The sequence below is a fragment of the Colossoma macropomum genome, unplaced genomic scaffold (genome assembly GCF_904425465.1).
Source record: "Colossoma macropomum unplaced genomic scaffold, Colossoma_macropomum, whole genome shotgun sequence".
Classification (NCBI taxonomy): domain Eukaryota; kingdom Metazoa; phylum Chordata; class Actinopteri; order Characiformes; family Serrasalmidae; genus Colossoma; species Colossoma macropomum.
This window is the reverse complement of record NW_023494796.1, coordinates 30,105,019-30,130,813: the sequence shown is the minus strand read 5'-3', so window position 1 is coordinate 30,130,813 and position 25,795 is coordinate 30,105,019. Positions and strand designations below refer to the sequence as shown.

The 25,795-nt window shown below is 40.4% G+C and overlaps 1 protein-coding gene across 3 annotated transcripts in view; it reads right to left on the bottom strand.

Moving 5' to 3' along the window:
• Nucleotides 1–19,754, bottom strand: part of tp53bp2a (tumor protein p53 binding protein, 2a) — a 54,601-nt gene extending 34,847 nt beyond the window's left edge. For all 3 annotated transcript variants that reach the window (XM_036583298.1, XM_036583299.1, XM_036583300.1), the window contains exons 1-2: nt 19,190–19,754; nt 901–1,048 (exon numbers count right to left, since the gene is read on the bottom strand). In XM_036583298.1, coding sequence (XP_036439191.1) covers nt 901–1,048; nt 19,190–19,216 — 175 coding nt within the window. In that variant the 5' untranslated portion in view covers nt 19,217–19,754. The remainder of the gene's footprint in view (nt 1–900; nt 1,049–19,189) is intronic.
• Nucleotides 19,755–25,795: the final 6,041 nt, after the last annotated feature.

Here is a 25,795-nt window from a genome sequence, read left to right as displayed (position 1 = left end):
GCTGTGGAGCCGCAACAGGGCAGTGAAACAGCCGCATGCAGCTCCGGAGACACATGTTGCCGACCCCTGGCTTAGGTCAACCTGGAGATTGCAGGAATCTGCAAAATCATAGCTGAAGGAAAAAAAACATCTGTCCACCCCAGTTTCAGGAATCGGTCTGATTTTAGAAATTAAATGTTTGACTTTCACAATTCATCGCAAAACTGAATCTACACTCTTAAAAAAGATGATCCTTCAAGGGTTCTTTGGTAAAGAAAATGGTTCTTTATAGAACTACGAACACTGAAAGAACACTTGGCATGATTAAAACGTTCTTTACATTGTAAGATGTAGAATCTGTATGAAAATGGTTCTGTGTAGCACCAAAAAGAGCCGTTCTACCGTAACAAGCTTGATATCGTAACAGTAGAAGAACCCCTTTTGGTGCTATACAGCACCCTTTTCAAAAACGTTCTATAGACAAACGTCTATGGCACATTCTCCAATCTTTAGAACTTCTTCATAATGCAAAGAACCCTGTAATTACGCAAAGTGTTTTTTAAGTGTTCATGGTTGTATATAGAACCATTTTCTTGACTAAAGATCGCTTGAAGAACCACCTTTTTAAGAGTGTATTTTTAGTTTAGTATATGGTTCTATATGGAACCTTTATGCTAAGGGTTTATATAGCACCAGAAAGAGTTCTTCTGTTCTAAAACGCTTGATACTGTAACAATAGAAAAAACCCTTTCTGGTGCTACGGCACATTCTCCAATCTGAAGAACCCTTTCATGATGCAAAGAACCCCTTAATCATGCAATGGGTTCTTTAAGCATTCCTGGTTCTATATAGGACCATTCTGAACCCTTGAAGAACCCTCTTTTTTAAGAGGAGTGTACAGTACGTGTGCTCCTTTGTTACCTGAGCCTCTCCACATCTCGGACAGGTGGCAGTCCGTCTCTCCCGGCTCCTTGCAAAGCTCCACCACATCGCGGCACACGGTCTCCGGCGTGATGGGCACCTCCGTAAAATGCTGGTCATTGTTACTGAGGTACACGGTCAAGAACATCTGCAAAACACAAGAAGAATATTATGAAGTGCTGAATGAACACCTGAGACGGAGGTCAAGGTCTTATGGACATTCTCAGGCTGATTTAGTCCTGACCTTAAACTGTGAGCCACAGACCAATTATGAACTACACATATTTAGCCGAGTGACTACAGATCTAGTCCAAAACAAGTTAGGATCAATGTCCTTCTTGGTATCATCTGATGGCACCCTGGCGTTTCATGCCCTTCTCCTCTGTCTTCATTCCTGCCTGCTGTTGGCTGTAACCAGGGCAGCGCGCTCGCCATTCCAGCAAGGCGAAACAGAACAGCTCTGCTACGGCACTGTCACCAGCAATACTGCACTGCTAACAGGCTGAGGGTCTGAGCATTCATGACTCAGGAGGCCTTTTTTCTGAGCAAACGGCCTGCAGAGTTAATAGCTATCTCAAGCCTTTGTCTGAAAACGTAATTACGCCTTTGGGCTTTCATCTGTCTACAAGAGTACAGAACAAGCAAAACATTTTATTGTCTACACACATACACTGAGCATTACACATGCCTTTAGTTTCCATCGCCTCTCGCTGCTTACATAGAAGTCCTGTAACGACACCGATATCCTAAAAAAACACTTTGCTACCATATGAATAAAATATTACATCAACATATTTTTCTTACAGTTTCCAAATTTTTGGCAAGAATTGATTTGATGAAATACACCATATTCATGTGGAACAGATGTACCCATTGAAAGGGATGCACCGATACTACCCTTTCCCCCCTTACGATACCAATATCTGATCCGTAAATATCGGATTTAACAACTGAAATACATGCAAATTATTTTCACTTATTTTTATAATTAAAAACAGAACGATATACTGATGTAACTGTGGTCGAGCTTTTCTGACTCTGCCAAAATGATGCTCCTGTTCACTCGCGCTTACATCTCTGGAGTTAATTATTACAATCGTTCATACTAACAGTAGCTTTGGTTAAGCAGCGGATTCTTCGGCTTTGTTGAAGCTAAAGGCTGTGAGTCTGCGCTGCTGCGTGATGCAGCTGACTGACGGAGTGGACACAGGCCCAGCTAGCAGACTGAAATACTAAAGGTTAAACCAAAACTACAGGCTGTAATTACCCCAAGAGACTGGCCATTCCTGTAACTGACTACGCAGCAAAACAGGGATTACTGAAAGATGTACGGCTCAGCCATTCAAGTAAGAGGCTCCCGTTAGCATGTTTTACGCTGTATGTATGTTGTATGTACAATCAGGTGTATCTGTGACATACTAACACCATAGGAAGAATTCAAACAGGTATATATCACCCACAACCACTGCCTTTCCACAAAATGTGTGCATCAGATATTGCTTTGTGGTATCGGTCAAAGATATCAGTATCGTCATCAGTGCAACCCTACATATATGTTAAAATAAGTAAAATCTGCATCCTTTTTTCCAACGTATACTAACAAAATAATAACACTCTACATTCGAACCAGCATACAGAAATGAATAAATCTATATACACTAAGCCCCTCTGTCACTTCTGCGAGTCCCTCTTTCGCCATGTTTCATGGAAACCACGGTCAATAATCAAAACAAGGTATCTGGATGCGTCCTGTCAAGAGCGAAGGGGGCGGAGACTGGGGAACGGCTCATGTTACGCACATGTCCATCTTCAAATGCCATCATTTAAAAGTTGTAAATTAAGTCGCTTATTAATTTTACGGGTTGTGATTTCTGAGTGTCCTCCAAGTCTTAAGGCTGAGATAAAACAAAGTTATTGTAGACACTGTAAACACAAAATCAAATCTTGATCTCTGAATCAAAAACTGAATCGAATATGAAAATATGTGCACTGTAAACAGGGTCACAACACATGCATGACCTAGGATGACTGACTTAATGCATTCATTACATCAGTAATGCCACAGATGCATTTCTGCACAGGCTCTCTAGACATAGCATATAAACACAGGTGGCCAAATGTAATAAAGAATTAATTCAATTTGTCCTTGGCGCATCAATTAGAGGAACACTCCAGCGTTAATTAACTCAATCTCTATCACGCACATCTGCAGCATATACAACCAGCTAACACAGGCAGTATGTTAGAAACAAACAGAAAGCCAAGCAAACTAAAGATTTCTTCCACTCTAAGTAAGTTTTATGTTGGATCTTCTGTTGTTTTACTACTGGGAAAGCACTGAAATGACTGTTCCTGGTACTGGACTGTTGTGAAAAATAACTTGTATTTCTTGTATGTTTAAGCAAATAAGGCCACAAAGCCAATATTTGCTAGAATATATGAAATAACTTGTGTGACACACAGTACAGTATGGACAAACAGAAAGGAAAGACGAGGATGCCACTCCTCTATCTATCCAATTCGGATTCAGTAAGTTATGCCAAATGACCACAGTAATCATAAGCCCCTTTTCTATCACCATATGGTCACTGCAACATCATAAAACAGTCACTTAATACCAAATACCCAGCACAGTGACATGAAACAGCTCAGGAACAATATAAGAGGATTTGAATGGATTTGATTCACATATGATAATCTAATGATCTACTCTTCGCATTAAGTCACTGTGCAGCACCAAAACAAGCTGCTATCACTGAGTTCAGTTATTCAGCAGAGCATCCCGACCTCAGCAGCCAGAGCTGAACCTGCATCTTCCCCAGGGGAGCCACTCCTCTTCACCTCACGGTTAGCCCGATCAGAGAGCCGCGGTCAGCCTTGCCCATCACGAACCTCGGCTACAGCTGCGGCTCGCTCATCTGCCAAATGAACATTTCAGCTTTATCCAATTCGACTGAGCTCGCCGCACGACAACAAACTAAAAGGCCGGGGCTAGTAGTTCTCTGCTGTAAACAGAAATAAACACACAGCAACCTGTTAACGGGGCGCAGGACGAGAGGACTAATACTGCCAAAGACGGCAGGACCTCTGAGAGGCCGGATCAGCCTTCAAGAGAGGAGAGAGGGAGTGAGAGCGTAATTACAGTAGACTGAGGCCAGGCAGCTCCATTCACTCAGCACTAAACTTAATGATCCACGAACCGCCCATCCAGGACTCTGAAAGCCTGCACCGGATGAGTTGGCAGTTTGCAGTGGATGCATGTGACCTTCATCCCGTTCCAACTGCATGAAATATCGCAGGCAAGGAGACTGACGGAACAACAGGGGAGAAAGAGGCAGACCGCTAATAAAACCTAAACAAAGAGGGAGAAGAAAGCATTTGCTCTAAGTATTACTAGAAAGTGACAGTACACAGTAACTGGTTTTAGTATTATAATACTATTTATGTACTCAAATCAGCACTTGTAGTGAGTAAGGTGGGTGAATTAGGTGAACTGACATTGTACCCCAAATGAAAGTGGTGCGATCCATAAAAGTGGAGCTCGTTTCCTTTAATCTTAAGCTAAAATGCATTCATATGAATATAAATAAGACTTCAGAAGACTACAAAATCTAAAGAAGGTGATTGCTCAAGCATGTTCATACTCCTCGAGACCCACTGCATCCACAACACGACGACAGCGAAGCGTCAAACCATGCCTTGCTGTGCATTAAATATTCATGAGCACAAATGGCTGCAAATAGTACTGACGGCCTCGGCTGTTAAACAGGCTCCTTTAGAAGCCTGTTTGCCTTTAGCTTCGAAATTATGCAGGCCAAAGCAGGACTACAGCGCATACTACATACGGTTCTAGGAAAGAACCCGCACTCTACTGTGCCGGGTTATTTTGTCACCGCTTGCGAAAGAAAATGTTCTTTGAGGCGTGCAGGTAAAAAGCAGTCTCCACAGGTGCACACCATTTCCTGTTGTGTCTAGACCAGGTTTCACTGATTAAAGCTCGAGCTGGGATTCTCTGCAGGCAGTTCAAACAAAGGCCACAGCTGAGGCCACCGAGTGCGTCCAGTGTACCTGACTGAGACACACAGCAGCGTACTTTAAACAAACCTACACCATCCTAAACAAAATCATGCTATAAATTACAGGTGCATTACAGGAGAGTGATGCGCTAATTCAAAACACCTTATTAAATGGATCGGATATCAGCCAGAGATGACCGGTCCACATTCAAGACTGTTTCTCAGCCATAATCGTTATAAAACTATAAAAATAAAATGGCAACATAATTACAAAATCTGCACAATCGTAAATTAATTATTGGCATATCATAATTTTCACTAGGGTAATATTATATAATTATAATTAAATAAATAAATATAAGACCAAACCAAAAAATAGGTCAACATTGACAAAAAACAAGGATTAAACATACACTCTTTAAAAAAGATGGTTCTTTAGGAAAGAAAATTGCTCCATGTAGAACCATGAATAGAACCTTTGCATAATTAAAGGGTCCTTTGCATCGTGAAAAAGTTATTCCGCTATTGAAAGCGAATCTTTTGTATATGGTTCTACACAGAACCTTTCTGAAAAGGGTTCTATGTAGCACCAAAAAGGGTTCTTTTATTGTGACGATATCAACTTTTTGGTGCTACACAGAACCATTTTCAAAAAGGTTCTATATAGAACCATATAAAGCACAGCCTCCATTTACTCCGAATTGAATCCGAATTGATTCCTTTCACAATGCAAAGAAGCCTGTAATCATGCAAAGGGTTCTTTGAGTGTTCATGATTCTATATAGAACCATTTTCTTTACTAAAGAACCCACTTTTTTTAAACATGTGTTAGCCAACAAGGAAGTGCAAAAATCTCAGATTGTGTAAATAGTTGTAAATGGTAGTGATGATGAGAAAAATCATTAAAACAACGCTCCCTTTGCTTTCTTGCATTGGGGAACGGCAGTTTGAGCAGAAGTAGATCAATAGTGAAAACTGGCCAATTAGAACCAATTTACATTTCTACAAGATACGCTAGACAAGTGATTTGTATTGTTCACTGCTTATGCCAAGTAATAAGACAGGATACAACTCCCAGGAACTTCTCCATTACAGGTTTAAAACCACTTGGAAACACTTCATACTCAACACGCAGAATAAGCTGAATTTAGTTTTCAGTTTTGGCCAAGAACTTCAGTGCATCACTTGAAAATTAGTCCCACTGTATATTTACACTTGTGTTTATTTGAATAGGGTTAGATTTAGAATGTGACAAACATCAACATCTGTCCAAAAGTTTGTGGACACCCCTACTTATTAGTTCATAGCTTGTACAGTCTCCATAGAAAAGCATAGCCAACAGAATAGGATGCTCTGGAGTAGCCGCATATGAGCCTAAGGTCACTTTGTCCAATGCCAAGCGTAGGCTAGCGGCGAATCAAGACCCCCAGCATTGTGCTGTGGGGGCTTCTGAACTGTGTTCTCTGGAGTGATGGAGCTCCAACCAGTACTTCTAGGAATAAGTTGGGAGCGATACAGAACTGATCATCCAACATTCTACCTGACCTCACTAATGCTCAATCAAATCCTCACAGCAATGTTCCAACATTTAGTGTCAAGCATTTCCTAAAGTGTGAAGACATGTTACTGCATCAGATGGGGTCAAACTCCTTTTATCACTCTAGATTTTGGAATAAACATTGGATGAGCCGGTGTCCACAAACTTTTGGCCATGTAGTGTATCTATGTAGGTCTGTATGGGTCGTCAGATTAAGAAATGAGATTAAGATGTATATTAATATTCATTGTGAAGATAAAAATCAATACATTTGCACACACATGATTTTTTGATTGCTAAATTAGTGAGAAAAACCAATATTACCTGCTTACTCGTCAGAAGCTTGCAACAAGAAACGATAGCGTTTAACTCGCAGTCCTTGACATCACTTTGCAACTACAGTACACAACCACCTATAAAGAACACTGGGACCAGATCGGTACTCAGAATTCGAGTAAAGCAGTCAGAAAAAAGGGTCCGTGCACCTCCACCATTGTAAAAAGGCACCATTTACTAATAAGCTCAAGATAAAGGCATCCCTCAGCCTCAAAACCACCAGCAACACTGAAGTCCCTGGCTGTGCCTGACGTCCTGGGAACGAGCTTATCTGGCCTTGCTGGGTACATCGGACATGCGGAGCTCGGCTGGATTTGGAGACGCATAAACACAAAAGGGCCAACTGCAGGAAGGGGGAATGTTTTGAGTCACTCCCACAGATTAAACAGACAACAGAGATACTGGGAGACTAACGCAAAGGCGCACAGAGGAGCGAGCCTCGGGCAACGAGAACTGAACTAAAAAAAGTCACATATGCAGTGGAAAACAGTCTGGAGTTGGCACTACTTTAACGCAATTAACTAGAAATTATCCTGGGAAATAAAAACCTTTCAGAAAGCACCACCTTGCTGACGCAAAAAGCACCTAAACAATATAATAGAACATTTTGGAGTCTTTCCTTTGGGGAGAAATACTGAACAAACCAGATTAAAAAGCAAAGCAAAGCTGCAAAACATTTTACGCCTAGGTGAGCGGCGTTTTATCTCCAACAAGGATCCCCTCTGGCTCAGCTGTTACACTGGCAAGCAAATAAACTACAGGTAGGGCTGGGCGATAAAACGATACCGATAATTATCGTGATATAACTCTCCTCGAAAGAAATATGAGAAATGTTCGATAAATATTTGATATAATAGACGATTCTCACACTTCTGCGTTCAGCGACAGCCCTGGTGGCGTCTACTGCAAAGAAAGCGACACTACTCTGCTGTCGCCACGAGAGGGCGCACTTCAGAGTTTTTCGACATGATTAGAGAGGGAGGGGGTGATGAGTGAAATGAGTTGTCAAACATACTTTAGCAACGTCCGAAACGTGGAGTTATATATTCCCTGTCTGAGTCGAGCAACCAGCGATCTGTTCTCCTGTGACCGAGATCAGTGGTGTAACTGTACTGTCCTACAGTGAACTCAGCTCTTTCCTTACATCCTACCCAGCTTTAGCAGCGTTAAATCACGTCTGATCCTCACAGCTAAAGCACTGTTACAGCGCTCATTCATATTTAAGTATTAGTGCTTTCCCATGAAAGAAAGAAGTGGGTTCATATTAATTATAGCCCTGATTTAAACTAAAGTAAACTGAGGATGCTGTGAGGCATTGGAGAGCGGGAGAGCTCCATCTTTCTAGGCTAGCTGTTTTTAGCAGCTGGCTAACCTGAAGCAGTCACTCCAAAACACGGAGAATTGATGATACTGTAGATCAAACATGACAAAAAAGCGCTGATTTCAGTTTAAACATCCTAAAAGGAGAATCGGACTGCAGTTAATGCTTCTACACAGCGAGTGTCAGATATACTGTGGTTCACCCCTCAAAGTACTATGATAGTATAGAGAAACCCAGTCGTCTGCTAGCTGGTGTCTGAATACCGTGATATACTCTGACATGGATGTGGTAGGAGAGGATCACACAGTAAGGCGGTGTGATCCATCACTGACCTACCGATCCAGCTAATGTTTGCTGTTCGTATTAAGCTGACGTTGAGAAACTAAACAGTTCAGCACTCGTGACCAGACAGCTAAAGTAATCAGTTTTCTTTCTTAAATTATGACTATTACAAATATTGCAGCCGTGCTTTTCCAGCTGGTAAGAACAGCTCACCAGAAACTTTCTCCCACTGTCCCACGACAGATTGGTGAAATGTTCCACTGTTTGCTGAGTGTTTGTCATGTTCAGACCATAAAGGACAGTTTTAAACAGCAATTAACCACCCAGGAGCAAAAATCAGCCTTCAGACTTGAAAGAAATAATGATTTGACATTTACTGCGATATGTATCGATATCGACCAATATGGATTTTTTTTTTTATTGTGATAACATTTTTGGCCATATCGTCCAGCTCTACCTACAGGAAGTTTTAACTGTATCTTTGGAAATGACTAAGAGACAGAAATGAAGCCATCATGCAGTCAGTAGTGAGGTTATCTAATCAGGCTACTGAGGTCCTTGTACAGTCTTCCACAGTCAATCTCACTTTTCTACTCTCGTATAAACTCAATTTGTTTCTGATCAAATCAACTGAGAAGGCTGACACGGCAAAAAGCATGGAGGGCAAGAGCGAGCGAGCGAGAGAGAGAGTGAGCGAGCGAGAGAACGTATTCAAGCATGAATGTGACATTGGAGCACTAGGCAAATGGAAGCTTGTACAATTCAGGGCAACAACGTCAAATAACTGACTGACCACAACGGAATAATCGGGGGGTGTTTATATTTGGTAGATCTGGCCCAATTAAAACAAACCTTGGTGTGATAGGCTCTGCTAGTACAGTTAGCTAGAACAAGTGAGAAATCACCATGAAAAACTTGGTGCACAATGGATAAGTGGACCAAGACCCACTAGAGAGTCCATTTCTCAAACTCTGAGTTCAGATTCAATCTGAATGAAGTAAAACATGTCCATACAGACCAAACACAGAATGAACTGCCGTCTATATTCTGCTTCACCTTCTTTGGTACATGCTGTTCTGACACACTGGCACGTTTGTCTTTTCTATCGGTAATTATAGATATAGTACGAATGGTTCTGTTTTTAAAACGTGGCTGAGGCATGTTTGAAGCATTATAAACAATACATCGCTGTTGTCGGAAGAAAACCTTGTATCTCCATTTTGTGTTTTTCAGGTTTTGGCATAATTTGAAAATGCCTGTTGCTCTTTACATTGTGTGTAAATCTCATGAAGAACGGACCAAACAAAACGGTCCAAAATGACTTGGAAAAAAGTCTGGTTCCATTGACTTACATTAAAAGTAGAGTATGTTTTTTCCTTTTCCTGTGAAGTTACAGTTTTGGAGATACAAGCTTTTCTTCCAACAGCAGCGAAACATATACTTAAACCACACACATCAATTATATTATGTATTAATGTGTCAAGTTTCCAACATGCTATATCAATCAATATATCAATAACATGACAAGAATAGCATTGAAATCTTGACACATTAATACATACTAACACAATAACAATACTTGAAAAGTCTAAGTGTGTAAGTGTGTTTACACAGTAATTTGACGTGGCTTCCCATCAGCAATGCACAGTACTGCAGTAGAATATCACTTATACAAAATGTATATCATAAAATATGCCCAATCAGTCTTGACATTTTTGTCCATGCCTTTTGTTTACATCAGTCATTTGAAGTCAAAAACAAGCATAAATGCAAAACAATCCAGAACAAGTTTTCTTTCTGTGCTTTGGTCTGGACAAAGGCGACCAAACTACCAACGTAAACGTTGTAAAAGTCTGCATATTGGTAGTTTCCCCCAAAGGCAAAGAGGTTAAACATGCTTCAAAAATGTCACTGATACTATTCCTGCATATCGTAAAGCAGCATGACATAATACATGACTTGTGATACAGGCCAGCTTTAAAAACAAACAGCACAGAAAGTGATTCACACAGTAAATAACTATGAAACCGGACACCATCCTAGCAGTCAATTAGTGTTTAGCCTACCTGTGGCTCTGAGTCGACCAGCTGTTGTCAAAGCACAGAGCGCAGCGTCGGGGCAGCGGGCCATTCAGAAAGCTGAACCCAGCAGAGCCGCGAGCCCTGGGGACGAGCAGCTCAGCCAGGAAAGCAGAGGTCATCCAAAGGCGGGTGAGCTAAAGTGGCAGGCACAGCGTCCTTGACCACGCCCAACGGGCATAACCACGGCTAGCGGACTCAATGTCCAAGAATGCGGTTCACAAACAGCACAATCACAGGGTGGGCAGTACTGATAAAAATCAACATCACCACGTTTTCTGACGGTTATACCGCACTATTTGATGATATTTAATTTTGCATTAATAAAGTTAATGAGCCCATGCTTCCTGAATGTCAGTAATCTAGGCTTAACGAATGTCTTAGTTTGTTTTGATCGGACTATTAGTTCCACACAGAACCTTTTATAGTTTATTTACAAAAGTATAGCAACAGTGATGCTATACGTATTACAGAAGCTACCTACATGTTTGTATACTTAAGATCTGACAGGTCAAGATAAAATTTCCACAAAATCGTGTTCCAGAAGCAAATCTTATCTTAATTTAGGAATCTTATCTTACAGTGTCTAATCTCAAGTTAGGAAATCATACTCAATCAAAGCCAACAGTCAACGGTCATGCCTGCTGCCTAGCAACCAGCGATACGTGCACAGCCGAAAACTTAAACAAGTAACCAAAATAATGTTAAAAATGCAAATTAATTAGCCAGACTGGTCAAAAAAGGTGAAATCAAAACTTAAGTGCAATAAACGTGAGATTAATAATACTGTGAGCGCCCCCTGCTGTTTATCAGAGCTTCGCCGCTCCCCAGTTTCAGTCTCCATTTCTCAAACGCTTTAGCCGAGCGCGCTAACGTTACTCCTCCTAATAAACAGACACACGTTCAGCTCCGTCTCCTCATTATTCACCACCGTCACTGTAATATTTCATCATCAGCATTAACACACGAAGGTGATCAGAGGGGCGGTGGAGATCGAGTCTGCAGCGTCTGAGATCTTTAAAACGCAGAGTTAGAAAAGAAAATCATCTCACAGTGAAAGCAGCGTTTTACAGTAGAAATAAATGGAGCTCATTATGCTGGTAGTGAACTATGCTGCTGACACAGCTGCCTAAAAACCTTAGAAACGGACCTTAAACAGAAGTGAGGACCCTGTTGGGGTTCATCCTAAAGTTAGGACAGGATTTAGGAGGTTTAGTCTAGTTAGTTAGTTTAGTCTAGATGCTGTTTTCTTATCTGGAGTTAATGATGAGATTATCAAGTTAAGAAATGTTATTCTGTAACCGCTACTGTCCGAAATTCAGTCGGTACTGAAGTCATCATAGCGAGCAAAGGTGTTTCTGTAATACGACCCCACAATGTTATTGTTGATATAATCAATTAAAACTAGAAATTAATTGCAACACCAATACCGATATAACACTGATACAAATGTAAACGATATACAACATAACACGCATTAAACACTGGTACAGGTCTAAAAAACCCAGCCTTTAGCAACGAGCAGTCAATTTTTCTGGTATAAATAATCCAACTGAACAACTCTTTAAACCCTAAACAGCTGCTGCTTTATAAAAACAAATTTTCTCACAGTTATATTCTTAGATTAACGTCTACACATATGACTCTACAGCAACCTAAGAGGTGTTTTTGACTCACTAAAACGTATCTGAATTTAACCTACTATTAGTGATCACATCAAGTGCTTGATGTTAATTTTAACCCAAAGAAAATGAATCTGACCGAGCACTCGGTACACTCCTACGATTTGAGAAGCAGCAAAACATCATAATATAACGGTTACAGCTACCATCTCTCAAACTCTCTACACTGAGAGACACCAACCGCTGAATTTTTGTAAAAATCCATAGGGCAAGAGACGCTGCAACACCAAAGTATCTTCTCAAGGCAATGCAGAAAATGCATCACTGCTTCCAAGTATAAAAAGAGGCTCTAATTGACAGCCACAACTGGTGAGTGTCACTCTGCGAGAAAGAGACTAAAACCCTATTTGAGCTGGATTAGTGTTGTCAGCGGAGGTATTTTTGTAAATTGAGTGTGATTTCACTGGCCGATTCGTACGGTATAAAGAATTTGTGTAACTTCCCCAAATTACCCAGATCCAAACTTCACTGCACAGATGTTCACCTCAGTGTTTTGCAAGAGGTGCCGAACTTTCAAACAATAACATATTGTGCAGCTAAATGGCATAAATGGTGGCCAAAAATAATAAAATAAACATGACACAGGATGGCTTTACATCTCATCGTCAAGTCCACTTGCAAATGACGCTGCATAATCATAGCGTGCGGCAGAGTATAATCACCAAATTGTTGTGGATTTCAGTAGTTTTATCATGAACTTGAGGATTAATGACTGTCATATTTAGCTCCATTTCGGTGTTAGTCTTGTCTTTAGTTGATCTCAATTGGAACAGGACTACTAATGCTGATGGAGCTCTGAGTTCAGGCAATTATAGAAGGTAATTCACTCTGGAATTATTACTTAGCAGATTTTTTAAAACTACTAACTTTGCAAATACTGGATTGTGATCACTGATCCTGTCAGTAATCACTCAAATTACCACACCTCCCCAGACCAAACTAATCCAGCTCCAGTAGGGCTTAAGCCAAGTCTCAGGCCCATGTGGTCTCCCTTTCGCTGTGGCGTCACTGTGAGCCGTGTCTAACATCAGGACCACCAACAAAGTCATCACAGGGAAACTAATAGTGATAATCAACCGTACACTGCAGATGCAGCAGATGGTTTGATTAACAAATATTAAAGTCAAATCTTAAATTATGACACTTTCTTCCTTACTATGATGCATTTACAAGTGAAACAGAATCAGGGAGGGCCAGTTAAGCATTATTACTCTATAGAGGCTTTTCCACTGCATGGTACTGGCCCGACTCGACTTGACTCACTTTTTTTGGTTTTCCACTAGGCTAATCTGGTACCTGGTACCAGGTATTACTTTTGGTCCAGGCTCCAAGCAAGCTGAGCTGATACCAAAAGGTGATGTACAAGCGCAACAGACTACTGATTGGCTGGAGAGAATCGCTAAACCCATACACTAATGTTAGCTACCAGGTTAGCCAGCTACATTGAGGGGGCACCATATCTGCACTGCAAAACGAAGTAGCTGGTACCAAAAGTGAGTAGAGTCGAGTCGGGCCTTACCACACAGTGGAAAAGCGGCTTATGATACGTGGGAGTGGTGAAGAGGAAGATGAAACAATTTTATTGATTAGCATTATTTTTCCCTGCCTACTGGTGCACGGTGACATCATGAAAACTCAGATGTTTTAGAGCCCTGAAAAATCACCAAATTTTAATAGAAGATCACAAGAAAACATATTTTTGGTCCCAAATACAGGCGCTTGGCTTTTAGAGGCCATTCAAAACCCTTCAGCACAATAACTGTGAATTCTAACTGCACCTTTTTCAGGATAAAACACTGAAAAAGCCTGAAGATTAAGAAAGCAGCACGCAGGCTGATGGGTCAGTCGCACATTTCTAAGTCTAAACTCCAGCCACATCACTGATAAAGGGTCATTAATGATATATTAATAATCCAGAGGCCACACAAGAAGATGCTCTGCAGGTTTATTCCTGACTGGGTGTTTGGACTCTCATACTCCAAACGATCTGCTCTTAATGATTTAGCTCTAACATGTTACATGCAATGTTGAATGGGTTCAAGTGTTTCAGTAGAGACCACCACCCCACACACTCACAAACATCCATTCCCATCCCCCTAAATGACTCACATTTCAGCATCAGTCACAATATCCACACTGTTAACGGGAGAACAGGGCTACTCAAGCTGCCCATGCGCCAAACTGAATTTTAAAAACTAAGAATAAAGACTTCTTTTGTCAACGCACTTGTGTTCCTGCTCTTTTCTGAGAATATGAATGCGATTGTAAGGAGTTTTCTTGGTGGAATGTATCCGTCCTATGTACTGCAAAAAACACGAAACCTGCTTTGGCCTTGACTGCAAACGCTTAACAGTTTCCCATGTTTAGATACACGATTCTCTAATTGTTTCTGTGTCTGAAAGCACTGATCATAAAAGCAAAGGCTTTAGTGAAGAATGAAGGTGTTCCTTTAAGCCATACGCATAGGCTACGTTCACATTACAGGCCTCGTTGCTCAAATCAGATATTTTGCTCAAATCCGATCTCTTCGACATGATGGTTGACACTCGTTTATGTAAGTGATTCAAATCTGTCATTAATGTGATGAACCGGTGTCCTGAAATGACCCTCATGAGCTCATCCTACTCAGTAACGTCACGTAAATGAATCACGTGCATCATCAGCACAAACTAACGAGCAGAACGAGCTTCGCTGAGAAGATAAACTCTGATCAGCTCTCAGCTTCATTATTAGAGCGAGACGAAGGAGAAAAAGGTGAGATGAGCTGCTTTTCCACCGTTTACAGGCTTTAACTTCTGTTCGGCGCTGCTGCCATGGTAACGCTGAATGATGGAAGACAAGCAGATTCCGATCTGAGAGTCACATTAAGGCCGCATGGCCACGAATCGGATACATATCCGATCTAGGATCACATATGAAAGGCTACGTTCACATTATCAGGTTGAAGTGACTCAGATCTGATGTTTTCAGAGCTGTGTGGACACACAAATCTGATCTTTTCAAATCCGACCTGAGTCACTTTCACATGTGGTCCTAGATTGGACAAGTATTGGCCATGCGACCTTAATGTGACGCTCAGATCAGAATTCATTTTTTTCCACTGCGCATGCGCCATCATTCAGCGTTACCATGGCAGCAGCGCCGAACAGAAGTTAAAGCCTGTAAACGGTGGAAAAGCAGCTCATCTCACCTTTTTCTCCTTCGTCTCGCTCTAATAATGAAGCTGAGAGCTGATCAGCGTTAATTATCTTCTCAGCGAAGCTCGTTCTGCTCGTTAGTTTGTGCTGATGATGCACGTGATTCACTCACGTGACGTTACTGAGTAGGATGTGCTCATGAGGGTCATTTCAGACACTGGTTCGTCACATTAATGACAGATTTGAGTCACTTACCTAAACGAGTCTGAACCATCATGTCAGAGAGATCGGATTTGAGCAAAAAATCTGATTTGAGCAATGAGGCTTGTAATGTGAACGTAGCCATGGTAGCTCAGGTCGTATTTAAAAAGATCAGATTTGCGTGTCCACACAGCTCAGAAAACATCAGATCTGAGTCACATTAGAGCAAAAAATCAGATTCACGCCACTTCAACCTGGTAATGTGAACGCAGCCTAAGAATAGGTTCAGTATAAAACCAAAACACTTAATCTCTTAAACTCCAATATAAGAATAAATAGGCAGAACTCCATTCAGGAGTCAAGTCTGAAACATTTCTCCCTGACACAACCAGAGTCATCACAAAAACACAGCCACTGTCCACTCATCAGACAACTGTGCTCTATTTAGCTAGGCTAATTAGTATAGCGAAGACTTCAGCACTGTGGAGAGCGAAGAATCACAAACAAGCTTTGTCAGCCTGCTCCACTGGAATAGGTCTCATAAAAGAAGAGCGTCTCTTATCAGAGCTCAGCAGCAGTTTATACACAATACGCTCTCCCACGCCGTGCAATAAAAGCTTCTTGGTTCTATTGTGTTTAGCCAAGAACAATCCCTTTTAGCCAGCCTAGTCCAGCCTTTCTGGAATTGTGGAGGGCTTTGTGCTTAGACAACTGCTGCAGGCCTACAAGGAACTCTGTCACCCAATGAAATGGTATCTGTTCGTGTAGATTTGTTGACTGTGGCTGGCTGTGCTGATAGTGCAGGTAACGTGTCTGCAAAGGTTTGGAGACACCCAGCTCAACACCCAGTCTAATAGGCAGCTGGACTTGTGGTATAATCCGGAAAGATTATCGTCTACAATGTCATAATCTTCCAGATTACACCACAAATCCGGTCAGCTTGACTTACTACCACTATACAAACCTATCATAAAGGAAAGTCTCAGGCATCAGGCAGTGTGTTTGTTCCCAATTCATGCTATAGCTTTCTATGAGTTAGCTTCGAGAGGCATTGAATGCTTCGGATGTTTGGTTCCTATCACCACCACTGTGAACGATTCTCACTCTAAAAGGTTCTCTAGAAAGGCACTTGTCACATCAAACCACTCTAAATGATGTCGTTCACATTTTAACCATTTAATTATGCGATTATGCATACAAATCCAGCCTGGCTTAGTACTACTATACGAGCGCAGGGAACACAGCGCGGGGTCTTTAAAGGGCTATTAACCTGACTTACACGAATTTCTGAATAATTCACCTGTTGGGATGTAAACGAAATCATTCAGAGTGGTTTGATGTGAAATGAAACAACTCATATTTCTTTACAGTGAAGGCGAGAAAACAAGGGTCCAATGTCCACGATGCAAATAAAACCGTTTTATTTACTACATAAAATAGGTGTGTCGAACTCATATAAGTGTCGGCCATATTATAAACTCTCAACAGATCTGTGGGTCAGCTATGCGTTTATATTTACAATGGCGAAACACATTTGAACGATTAAAAAATAATTTTAAATAAAACCAAATTGTTTTATATAAAACAATAGCTGCAGATACCTGTCAAACCTCTTTACATCTACCCAACGTACAGTAGGATTTTTAAAACTGCCCATTCGCTTCAACTAGACACCTGGCACCTTTTTGTTGTGGTGGGAGCACACATTATGTTGCAGTGCATGTGGGGAATTATAGTGCAGTTCAAGGTGAAATGGGCTAATATTTTAGGCCAAAGGTTTATCACAAACCTATCATAAAACAATGTCTCAGGCATCAGGCAGTGTGTTTGTTCCCATTTCATGCCACAGCTTTCTGTGAGTTAGCTTCGAAAGGCATTAAAATGTTTTGGACGTTCGGTTCCTATCACCACCACTGTGAACGATCCTCACTCTAAAAGGTTCTCTAGAACGGGGCTTTTCACATCAAACCACTCTGAATGATGTTATTTACATCTTAACCATTTACGTATGCATAAATCACACACACACACACACACACACACACACACATACATACATACATATATAAATATGCTAATAAATGGGCTAACATTTTAGGCCAAAACCTTATCACAAACCTATCATAAAAGAATGTCTTAGGCAATAGACAATGTATTTGTTCCTATTTTATGCTATAGCTCTCTTTGAGTTAGCTTCGAGAGGCATTAAATGCTTTGGACGCCTGGTTCCTATCACCACCACTGTGAACGATTTTCACCCTAAAAGTTTCTCTAGAAAGGCACATTTCACATCAAACCACTCTAAATGATGTCGTTCACATCTTAACTATTTCATTACGCAGAAATTGCTGTCAGCTGAGCATGAATACTATAGACAAGCCAGAAGTTCTACGAGCATCTGATAAACAGCATAAAATAATAAAGCATCGATCTACAGTTCCCCTGAATAAAACGTTGCTTTGGGGCTTGTTAATAGAAAATGCACTGTCCCAAAAATATTGAAAAGCTTTCACTTCCATCCAGCCTGCATATCACACTGCAGCAGAAGGCAGGCATCTCTCAGGAGCAGCCCTGGCACTTCTCCAAGCTTTTCTTCACCTCTCCTCATCTCCTTCCACTCAATAATTCTGCCTTTATCTCCACCACTGGACATTTCCTCCGTCCCTATTTTTAAAGGACGCAGGACATGTGCTGACGAAACGGCGTGGTACTGCAGTTTCAGTCGAGCCTGACCGTTTGATTGTGGATGGGATTGGCATGTTAATGAAGACGTAGAGAGAGAGTTGAGTCATGAGGTAACTTTGTAAACCAGCGAGTCAGAGTCAGGTTTCGGTCTTGCCCCGACAGAGTGAACTCAGCGGTGGAGAAACACTGCTGCTCAAACCAGATGTCCATTTCTAAGTTTCATTACCACCTCCTGACATGTTTTCTTTGCTGGTTCAATTGACTAAATAAAAACAGACGTTAATGAAGGGAAACTCCACCAATTTTTCAAAAATTCTGTGTAAACAAATGTCTGAAAAGTAAACATAGTGATTCAGAGTGTTTTGTTGTGAAATGGGTCAGGTCCCTTTACAGTGGTGGTGATAGGAAGCAGGGGTCGCCATGACTACAACACAAATATAAACATTTTACTTACTATCCAGAACCACCAGTGAACCCACACGAGTCTTCTGAGTTTTTACATGGAATGCTGAATATGGTAAACTAGTGGCGAATCTGAAAAAACAAGCTTTCCTTGTGGACTATTTTGCCTTAGAACACCCTTCATGTATCCCTCCACCATGAACAGATGAAAATGAACTGATTTCAGTACATTTTAGGCCAAAACTACAATAAAATAATGTCTCAGGCATCAGGCAGTGTATTTATAACCGCTTCATGTAATAACTTACTGTGAGGGAGCTTTCAGAGGTGGACGTCTGGTTCCTATCACCACTACCGTGAACCGTTCTGACTCAAGATTTCACAACAAACCAGTCTCAAGGCCTGAATTACTAAAATTTTGAAAAATCGGTGGAGTTCCCCTTTAGAGTAACGTTCGTTGCGCTGAAAAGTAGCCAGGTTAGCTTTTCAAGCTAAAATAACGACTTTTTTAAGAGTTGGCAGTTTTATTCCTTTTCCACATAAACAGGGAGAAGTCCACCACAACACAAAAGCACATTTAATAAGATAAAACACCCGAAATGTTGTACTTACCGGCATCATCTTGGCGTCGTGTCGCATTTAAAGCAAATCCTTGTTGTTTTTTTCTGCCCTGTGTTGCTAACCTAACTCAGCTAGCCTGGCTATCGGCGGCAGTGAGGGCTTCGATACCCGAACTGTTAATTAAATTAATTCAGTTTCTGGGTCTTCTTTTTTTCCTTAGTCTTCCAAGGTGGAAGAAAAGCGATAAATGTCTACGTCAAGCCTGCGAGGGGCTCCTCTCCATGGCGGGGTCGACCTGTTGCGGTGAAGTCTGCGGAGAAAGTTCGGCCGTACCGCTGCGGGCTAACAGGCTTAGCACCGAGCTAACGTCGCTCCAAAGTTTACCGAGCGGAGGACTTCGCTGCAGCTCAGGTAACTCCCGGGATATCTTTAAAAAAAACGACCCTCTCTTGTTGGAAATATATCTGTTTACTTGGTAGCGAGTCACAAACGTCCCGGTTCACGCCCAGTTCCGAAGTTTGGCTTTTTAAAGAGTGTTTTCAGGACATTTTTCCCGAACCCCCGCGCCTCAGCCTCAGATATCCAAGCGAGTCGCCGAGCACTCCCAGCCAGCAGGCGAACCACCAGCGAGGATTCGTTCATTTGAATCGGTTCGTTTCAATGAACCGTTCGAGACGATTCACAAGTTGCAACTGAATCGAAACTTTTTTGTACACGCTTATAAAAGATAGGTCTTCAAGACAGTGGTTCTGTTTAGAACCATGGGTTCTATATAGAACCATTTGCATGTTTTAATGGTTCTTCAGATTGGTGGAGAATGTGCTGTATAGCATGTAGAGGTGGGCAATATGGCAAAAAATATCATATCACGATACTTTAGGTTCCACATTTAAAAAATACTATTGAAAACAATAAATACAGTGATTTGTATTCAGTATTTCACATCTTACACACTTAAAAAACAGGGTTCTTCAAGGATTCTTTAGTAAAGAAATGGTTCTACATAGAGCCACGAACACTCAAAGAACCATTTGCATGCCTAAATGGTTCTGCATGGTGAAATGGTTCTTCTGATTGATTGAGAATGTGTTGTATGGTTCTATATAGCACCAAAAAGGGTTCTTCTAGCGATGAAAGTTTGACATCGTAAACGACAGTGAACCCTTTTTGGTGCTATACACGCACTTAAAATGGTTCTTCAATGGTTGTATAATAAAAAAATTGGTTCTGTATAGAACGTTGAACACTCAAAGAACCCATTGCATGATTAATAGGTTCCTTGCACCATATAGTGTTCTTCAGTTTGATGGAGAATGTGCTGTAAAGGTTCTATATAGAACTTTTTTGAAAAGTGTTCTATTTAGCACCAAAAAGGGTTCTGCCGTTGTTACGATGTCAAGCTTGTTACAATAGAAGACCCTTTTTGGTGTTATAGAGAACAATTTCCAAAAAGGTTCCGTATAGAATCATATACAACACATTCTCCGTCAATCTGAAGAACACTGTGGTTCTGTACTTTAACTTCTGAATAAATGTTATGATGATAAAATTCAGTATTGTGATGTTTTCCAAAACTATCACACTATCACAGTGCCAGATGCTTTAATAAAGTTAATCATTTAATATTAATAATATTAATTGTTTCTAATTATAAAGTTTTCTCTTAAAGCATCATCTTATCTTATAATAATGAGACTGTTCTTCCTGAGTACTGGTACTCTCTGCTAATACGGCTTATTTTATTTGGACTGTTTTGTTCAGTTTTCTTCAAGTAAATTGTGGCCTCAAAATAGTAATTTGTGGCCTCTTTATAGTAAATTGTGGCCTCAACTTGTAGCCTCAAAATAGTAATTTGTGGCTTGACTATAGTAAATTGTGGCCTTAATATAACAAGTTGTGGCCTCATTATAGTGAATTGTGGCCCCAACTTGTAGCCTCAATATATTAATTTGTGGCCTCAGTATAGTAAATTGTGGCCTCAATACAGTAATTTGTGGCCTTAACATGATAAATTGTGGTCTCATTATAGTGAATTGTGGCCTGAATGCAGAAAACTTCGGTCTCAATATATTCATTTGAGACCTCAATATAGTAATTTGTGCTCTCAATATATTCATCTGTGGCATTGATATTTTAATTTGTGGCTTCAAAACAGCAATTTGAGGCCTGAACACAGAAAAGTGTGGCCTCACTATATTCCTGATATGGCTGATACTATTTGGACTCCTTTGTTGCGTTTTCTCCCATTAAAGGATAATCTCACTCATTACTGAGCATGTTTAAATAATTCACCCTCATGTAAACAGAGTGGTCTGATGTGAAATGTGCCACTGTTGAGGCGTTACAGAGAAACCTACTGAGTCAGACTGTTCACAGTGGTCGTGATTGGAACCAGACGTCTGAAGCGTTGAAAGGCCTCTAAAAGCTACATCACAAAAAGATACCAGACAACACGGATACACTGCCTGATGCCTGAGGCTTTGTTTCAACATAGTTTTCAGATAAGCTTTTGGTGAAAACCAACTTATTTTTCTGATTTAGAACTATTTTACCATTAACAACAGTGCATACAAAGACACATGTAGGTTAATGAACAGTCTTGTATAGTGAATAAAGAAGGCTATTGCAGCCCTTGGTTCCAATCACTGTAAAGAAATCTTGAGTCTGGGTTGAATCATTTCAGATCAGACCACTCGGAATGACTTTAATGGCTTAGCAAAAATTTTGAAAAATTGGTGAAATTCCCCTTCAGTCAGTCAGGTACTGGATACAGCACAACGGTAAATTAGAAAAGCTGAAAACAATCAGTGTGGAGCAGGAATATCAGTGTTTATGGGTGTAGTTCTAGTCATGTGTATCACTAAACCTGAAAAAGCAACGTCGTAGAGACGATATAGACGGTAGTCCAGCCGGGCCTGCGCGGGCCTGCGTGTTTAACCGGGGTCCAGTGTTTTTTTAATCGCCTCTGTGACTTTATTTATTACAAAAATGAATCATAGAATCGGATGCTCGACACTCGGAATGAATCGATTCGGAAGACTGAATCTAACTTTCCATAGCCCGCACGAGCCCGGCCCCGAGTGACGTGGAGCGGAGGGAGCTCGAGCTGGAATTTCAGCTCCGCCCCGCGAGCGCTGCGCTCCGAGGGAGCTCGCGCTCACGTGCACAAACTTCACCGGTCTATGGCCAGTTCTTAGTAAACAGCGCGCTCTGAGAACCGACGGGCTTATACGAGTTCAGAGGGGCCTAAACACACAGTCGAGCACAAGCAGTGTTACTCTGGAGTAATAAAGACTCCAGAATAAGAATAGCGTCTCACTGCAGAGCCCCTAAGGTGACATGGTGACTATTTTCACAGATTAATATATTGAGGCCACAAGTTAAGTTTCTCATAACTCACATCCTTAATATAGTAATATGTGGCCTCAAAATAGCATTTTTTTGCCTTCTTACAGTAAATTGTTGCCTCAATACAGTAAATTATGGCCTCAACTCATGGTCTCAATGTAGTAAATTGTGGCCTCAATTTGTAGACTCAGATATTAATTTGTGGCCTCATTATAGTAAATTGTGGCCTCAGTGTTGTAAAATGTGGCCTCAATTCGTAGCCTAATATATTAATTTGTGGCCTCAATATAGTCATTTGTGGCCTCAATATAACAATTTGTGGCCTCATTATAGTAAATTGTAACCTCAACTCATAGCCTCAATATATTAATCAATGACCTCAATATAGTAAATTGTGACCTCAGTATTATTTGTGGTCTTAGTGTTGTAATTTGTGGCCTGAATACATTACTTTGTGCCCTCAATATAGTAATTTGGAGCCTTAATATAGCAACTTGTGGCCTGAATATAATAATTTGTGATCTCAATATAGTAATTTGTGCCCTCAATATAGTAATTTGTGGCCTCAATATAGTGATTTCTGTCCTTAATATAGCAATTTGTGGCCTCAATATAGTAATTTGAGGCCCCAATATAGTAATTTGTGGCCTCAATATATTATTTTGTGCCTTCAAAACGGTAATGTGAGGCCTCAATATAGTAATTTGTGGCCTCAACATATTACTTTGTGGCCTCAAAATAGTCATTTGTGGCATCAATATTTTAATTTATGGCCTGAATACAGAAAATTATGGCCTCAGTTTATTAATTTATGGCCTTGATGTAGTAATTGGTAGCCTGAATGTAGTGATTATGTAGTGATTAAGTACCTCAGTATAGTCATTTGTGGCCTTGATGTAGTAATTGGTAGCCTGAATGTAGTGATTAAGTACCTCAGTATAGTAATTATGGCCTCAGTTTATTAGTTTGTAGCTCTCTCACCAAATCACAGTGTTACCTCAGGGGCTCTTTAGCTAATAGACCTCAGTTCCTGTGCTGGTAGAAGCTGGATGTCCTAAGAAGTTCCACTACAGTAGCTGATGAGTATTTTTCTCCCTGCTTGTTTTTCTTCTAATGGTCCTTTTTCAGTGTTTTCTCTCCTCCAGCACTCCCGATTCTGCCTGTGCCTGGTTTAATAATTAGCTGATGAGTTAAATCAGATGTTTTAAAGCAGTTTAAACATTAATTAGTGCAGCGGTAAGAGGTGGTAAATCTGACAGAATAAGTTTTCCCTGGGAACGATTTTGCCTCGCAAAGCCCTCCACGTCCTGCATGTTTAAAAAAAGGACATTTCAGGCCAAAAAACCTTTTTCAAACCTATCATAAAGCAAAGTCTAAGAGCTTTTAGAGGCATTAAGCTCTTTGGCTGTCTGGTTCCTATCAGCACCACTATGAATAGTTCTGGCCTGATATGTTTCTCAAGAATGGAGCATTTCATATCAAACTGCTCTGAATGAACAGACAATATAATTATGCTGAAATTTTGAAAAATCTATGGAATTTCCCTTTATAGCTATGGTTGAATGAGCTACATTGATCTTGTCCCGTTTCCTACTGTTGCTGTCTTATGACCTTGTGTTAGTATTGTCTTGTATCATTAAGATTTGTGGGAATTACAGTGAATCTCTCGAGGTTTGTGTCAGTTTAATATCAGCAGTGGTCACTTATATACTGTAGTGTCTTTGTTTGTTTGTTTGTTTGTTTGTTTGTTTTAGGGAAGGCGCTCTGTCATGTTGCTGTTAGAAGTTGTTTTCACACATTTCGCAGGCATTAATGAACAGTTTTATGCTGCGGAAACTGTTCACTGAGGTCCAGTGTAATAAAGTGTCCATGTTACATTGTAATTGGTGGTGTGCGGGAGCATGGGAGAAATCAGAAATACCTAAATAAATAAAAATAAAGTATTACGATAGAGAAAAGCACAAACACACAAACAAATAAAGCAAGTATGTAGTTTTTATTCTCAGATTAACTTCTCATATGGGCTACTTCTGCTGACAGAAGGAAAAATGTGTTTACTCGCTTTAATTAAGTCATTTTTATTTGTTTTTCATGTTTTTTCAGTAGGGTCTGGGTTCGATTCCCCAGCCGGGTGACCAGGGTCCTTTCTGTGTGGGGTTTGAATGTGATTGAGTTTCCCTAGATCCAGTCAGTTGGAGATGCTGAATTGCCCCTATAGGTGTGAGTGAGTGAGTGAGTGTGTGTGTGTGTGTGTGTGTGTGTGTGTGTGTGTGTGTGTGATTTTTCAGTTATATCTATTTGTTCTGTTTGCTCAGTTTTTTTAAAGAACTTTGAGCTGCATTTCTTTATATGAACAGTGTAATAAAATACATATTTTACCCTAAAAATAAGGAAAAGAAACAAGTAAAATATATTATAGTGTTACATTTATGAATTTATTCACTCACTATTATTATTATAATTATTATTATTATTATTATTATTATGTTGTCACTAAGTGATTCCGATTCTGATTAGTAGCATTAATATTGCAGAAACCTGCAGTAATTGTATAATAATAATGATGGTAATAATGATGATGATAATATCTTCATTATATTTTATAATAATCTGTATTTTGTCTGCTTTTCCTCACCTGTTATCCACTTCACTTCAGAGAAATCGATTTATTTCTACTCTTTCACACATAAAAATGTGTTTTTTAAAGGGTTCTTTAGTAAAGACAATGGTTCTATATAGAACCATGTACACTCAAAGGACCATTCACTTGCTTAAATGGTTCCCTGCGTAGTGAAATGATCCTTCAGATTGGAGAATTTGTTGTAAATGGTTCTATATAGAACCTTTTTGAAAAGTGCTCCAAAAATGGCTCTTCTATCGTTACAAGCTTGACATCTTAAACAACAGCACCCTGTTTGGTGTAATACAGAACCATATTCAACACATTCTCCATCAGTCTAAAGAACCTTTTTACCATGCAGGGAACCGTTTAAGCATGCAAATGGTCCTTAGAGCGTTCATGGTTCTATAGGAGTATAGAACCATTGCTTTTACTAAAGAATCCTTGAAGAACCAAGTGCAGAATAACACACACATTTCATCAAATATTGGTATTTTTATAAATAATAATAAGAAAAAAATCTCTTTCGAAAGAAAGAAAGCAAAAAAAAACATCACGACGTGGTGTGGAGACAGGCAAACGCAAGCGCGCCCCCTGTAGGCGCCCCCTCTCCCACTTGTGGTACGAAACATGGCAGAAAACTACATCTCCCATGATTCCGCGGGCTCTCGTCCGGCCCCCACGCTGCT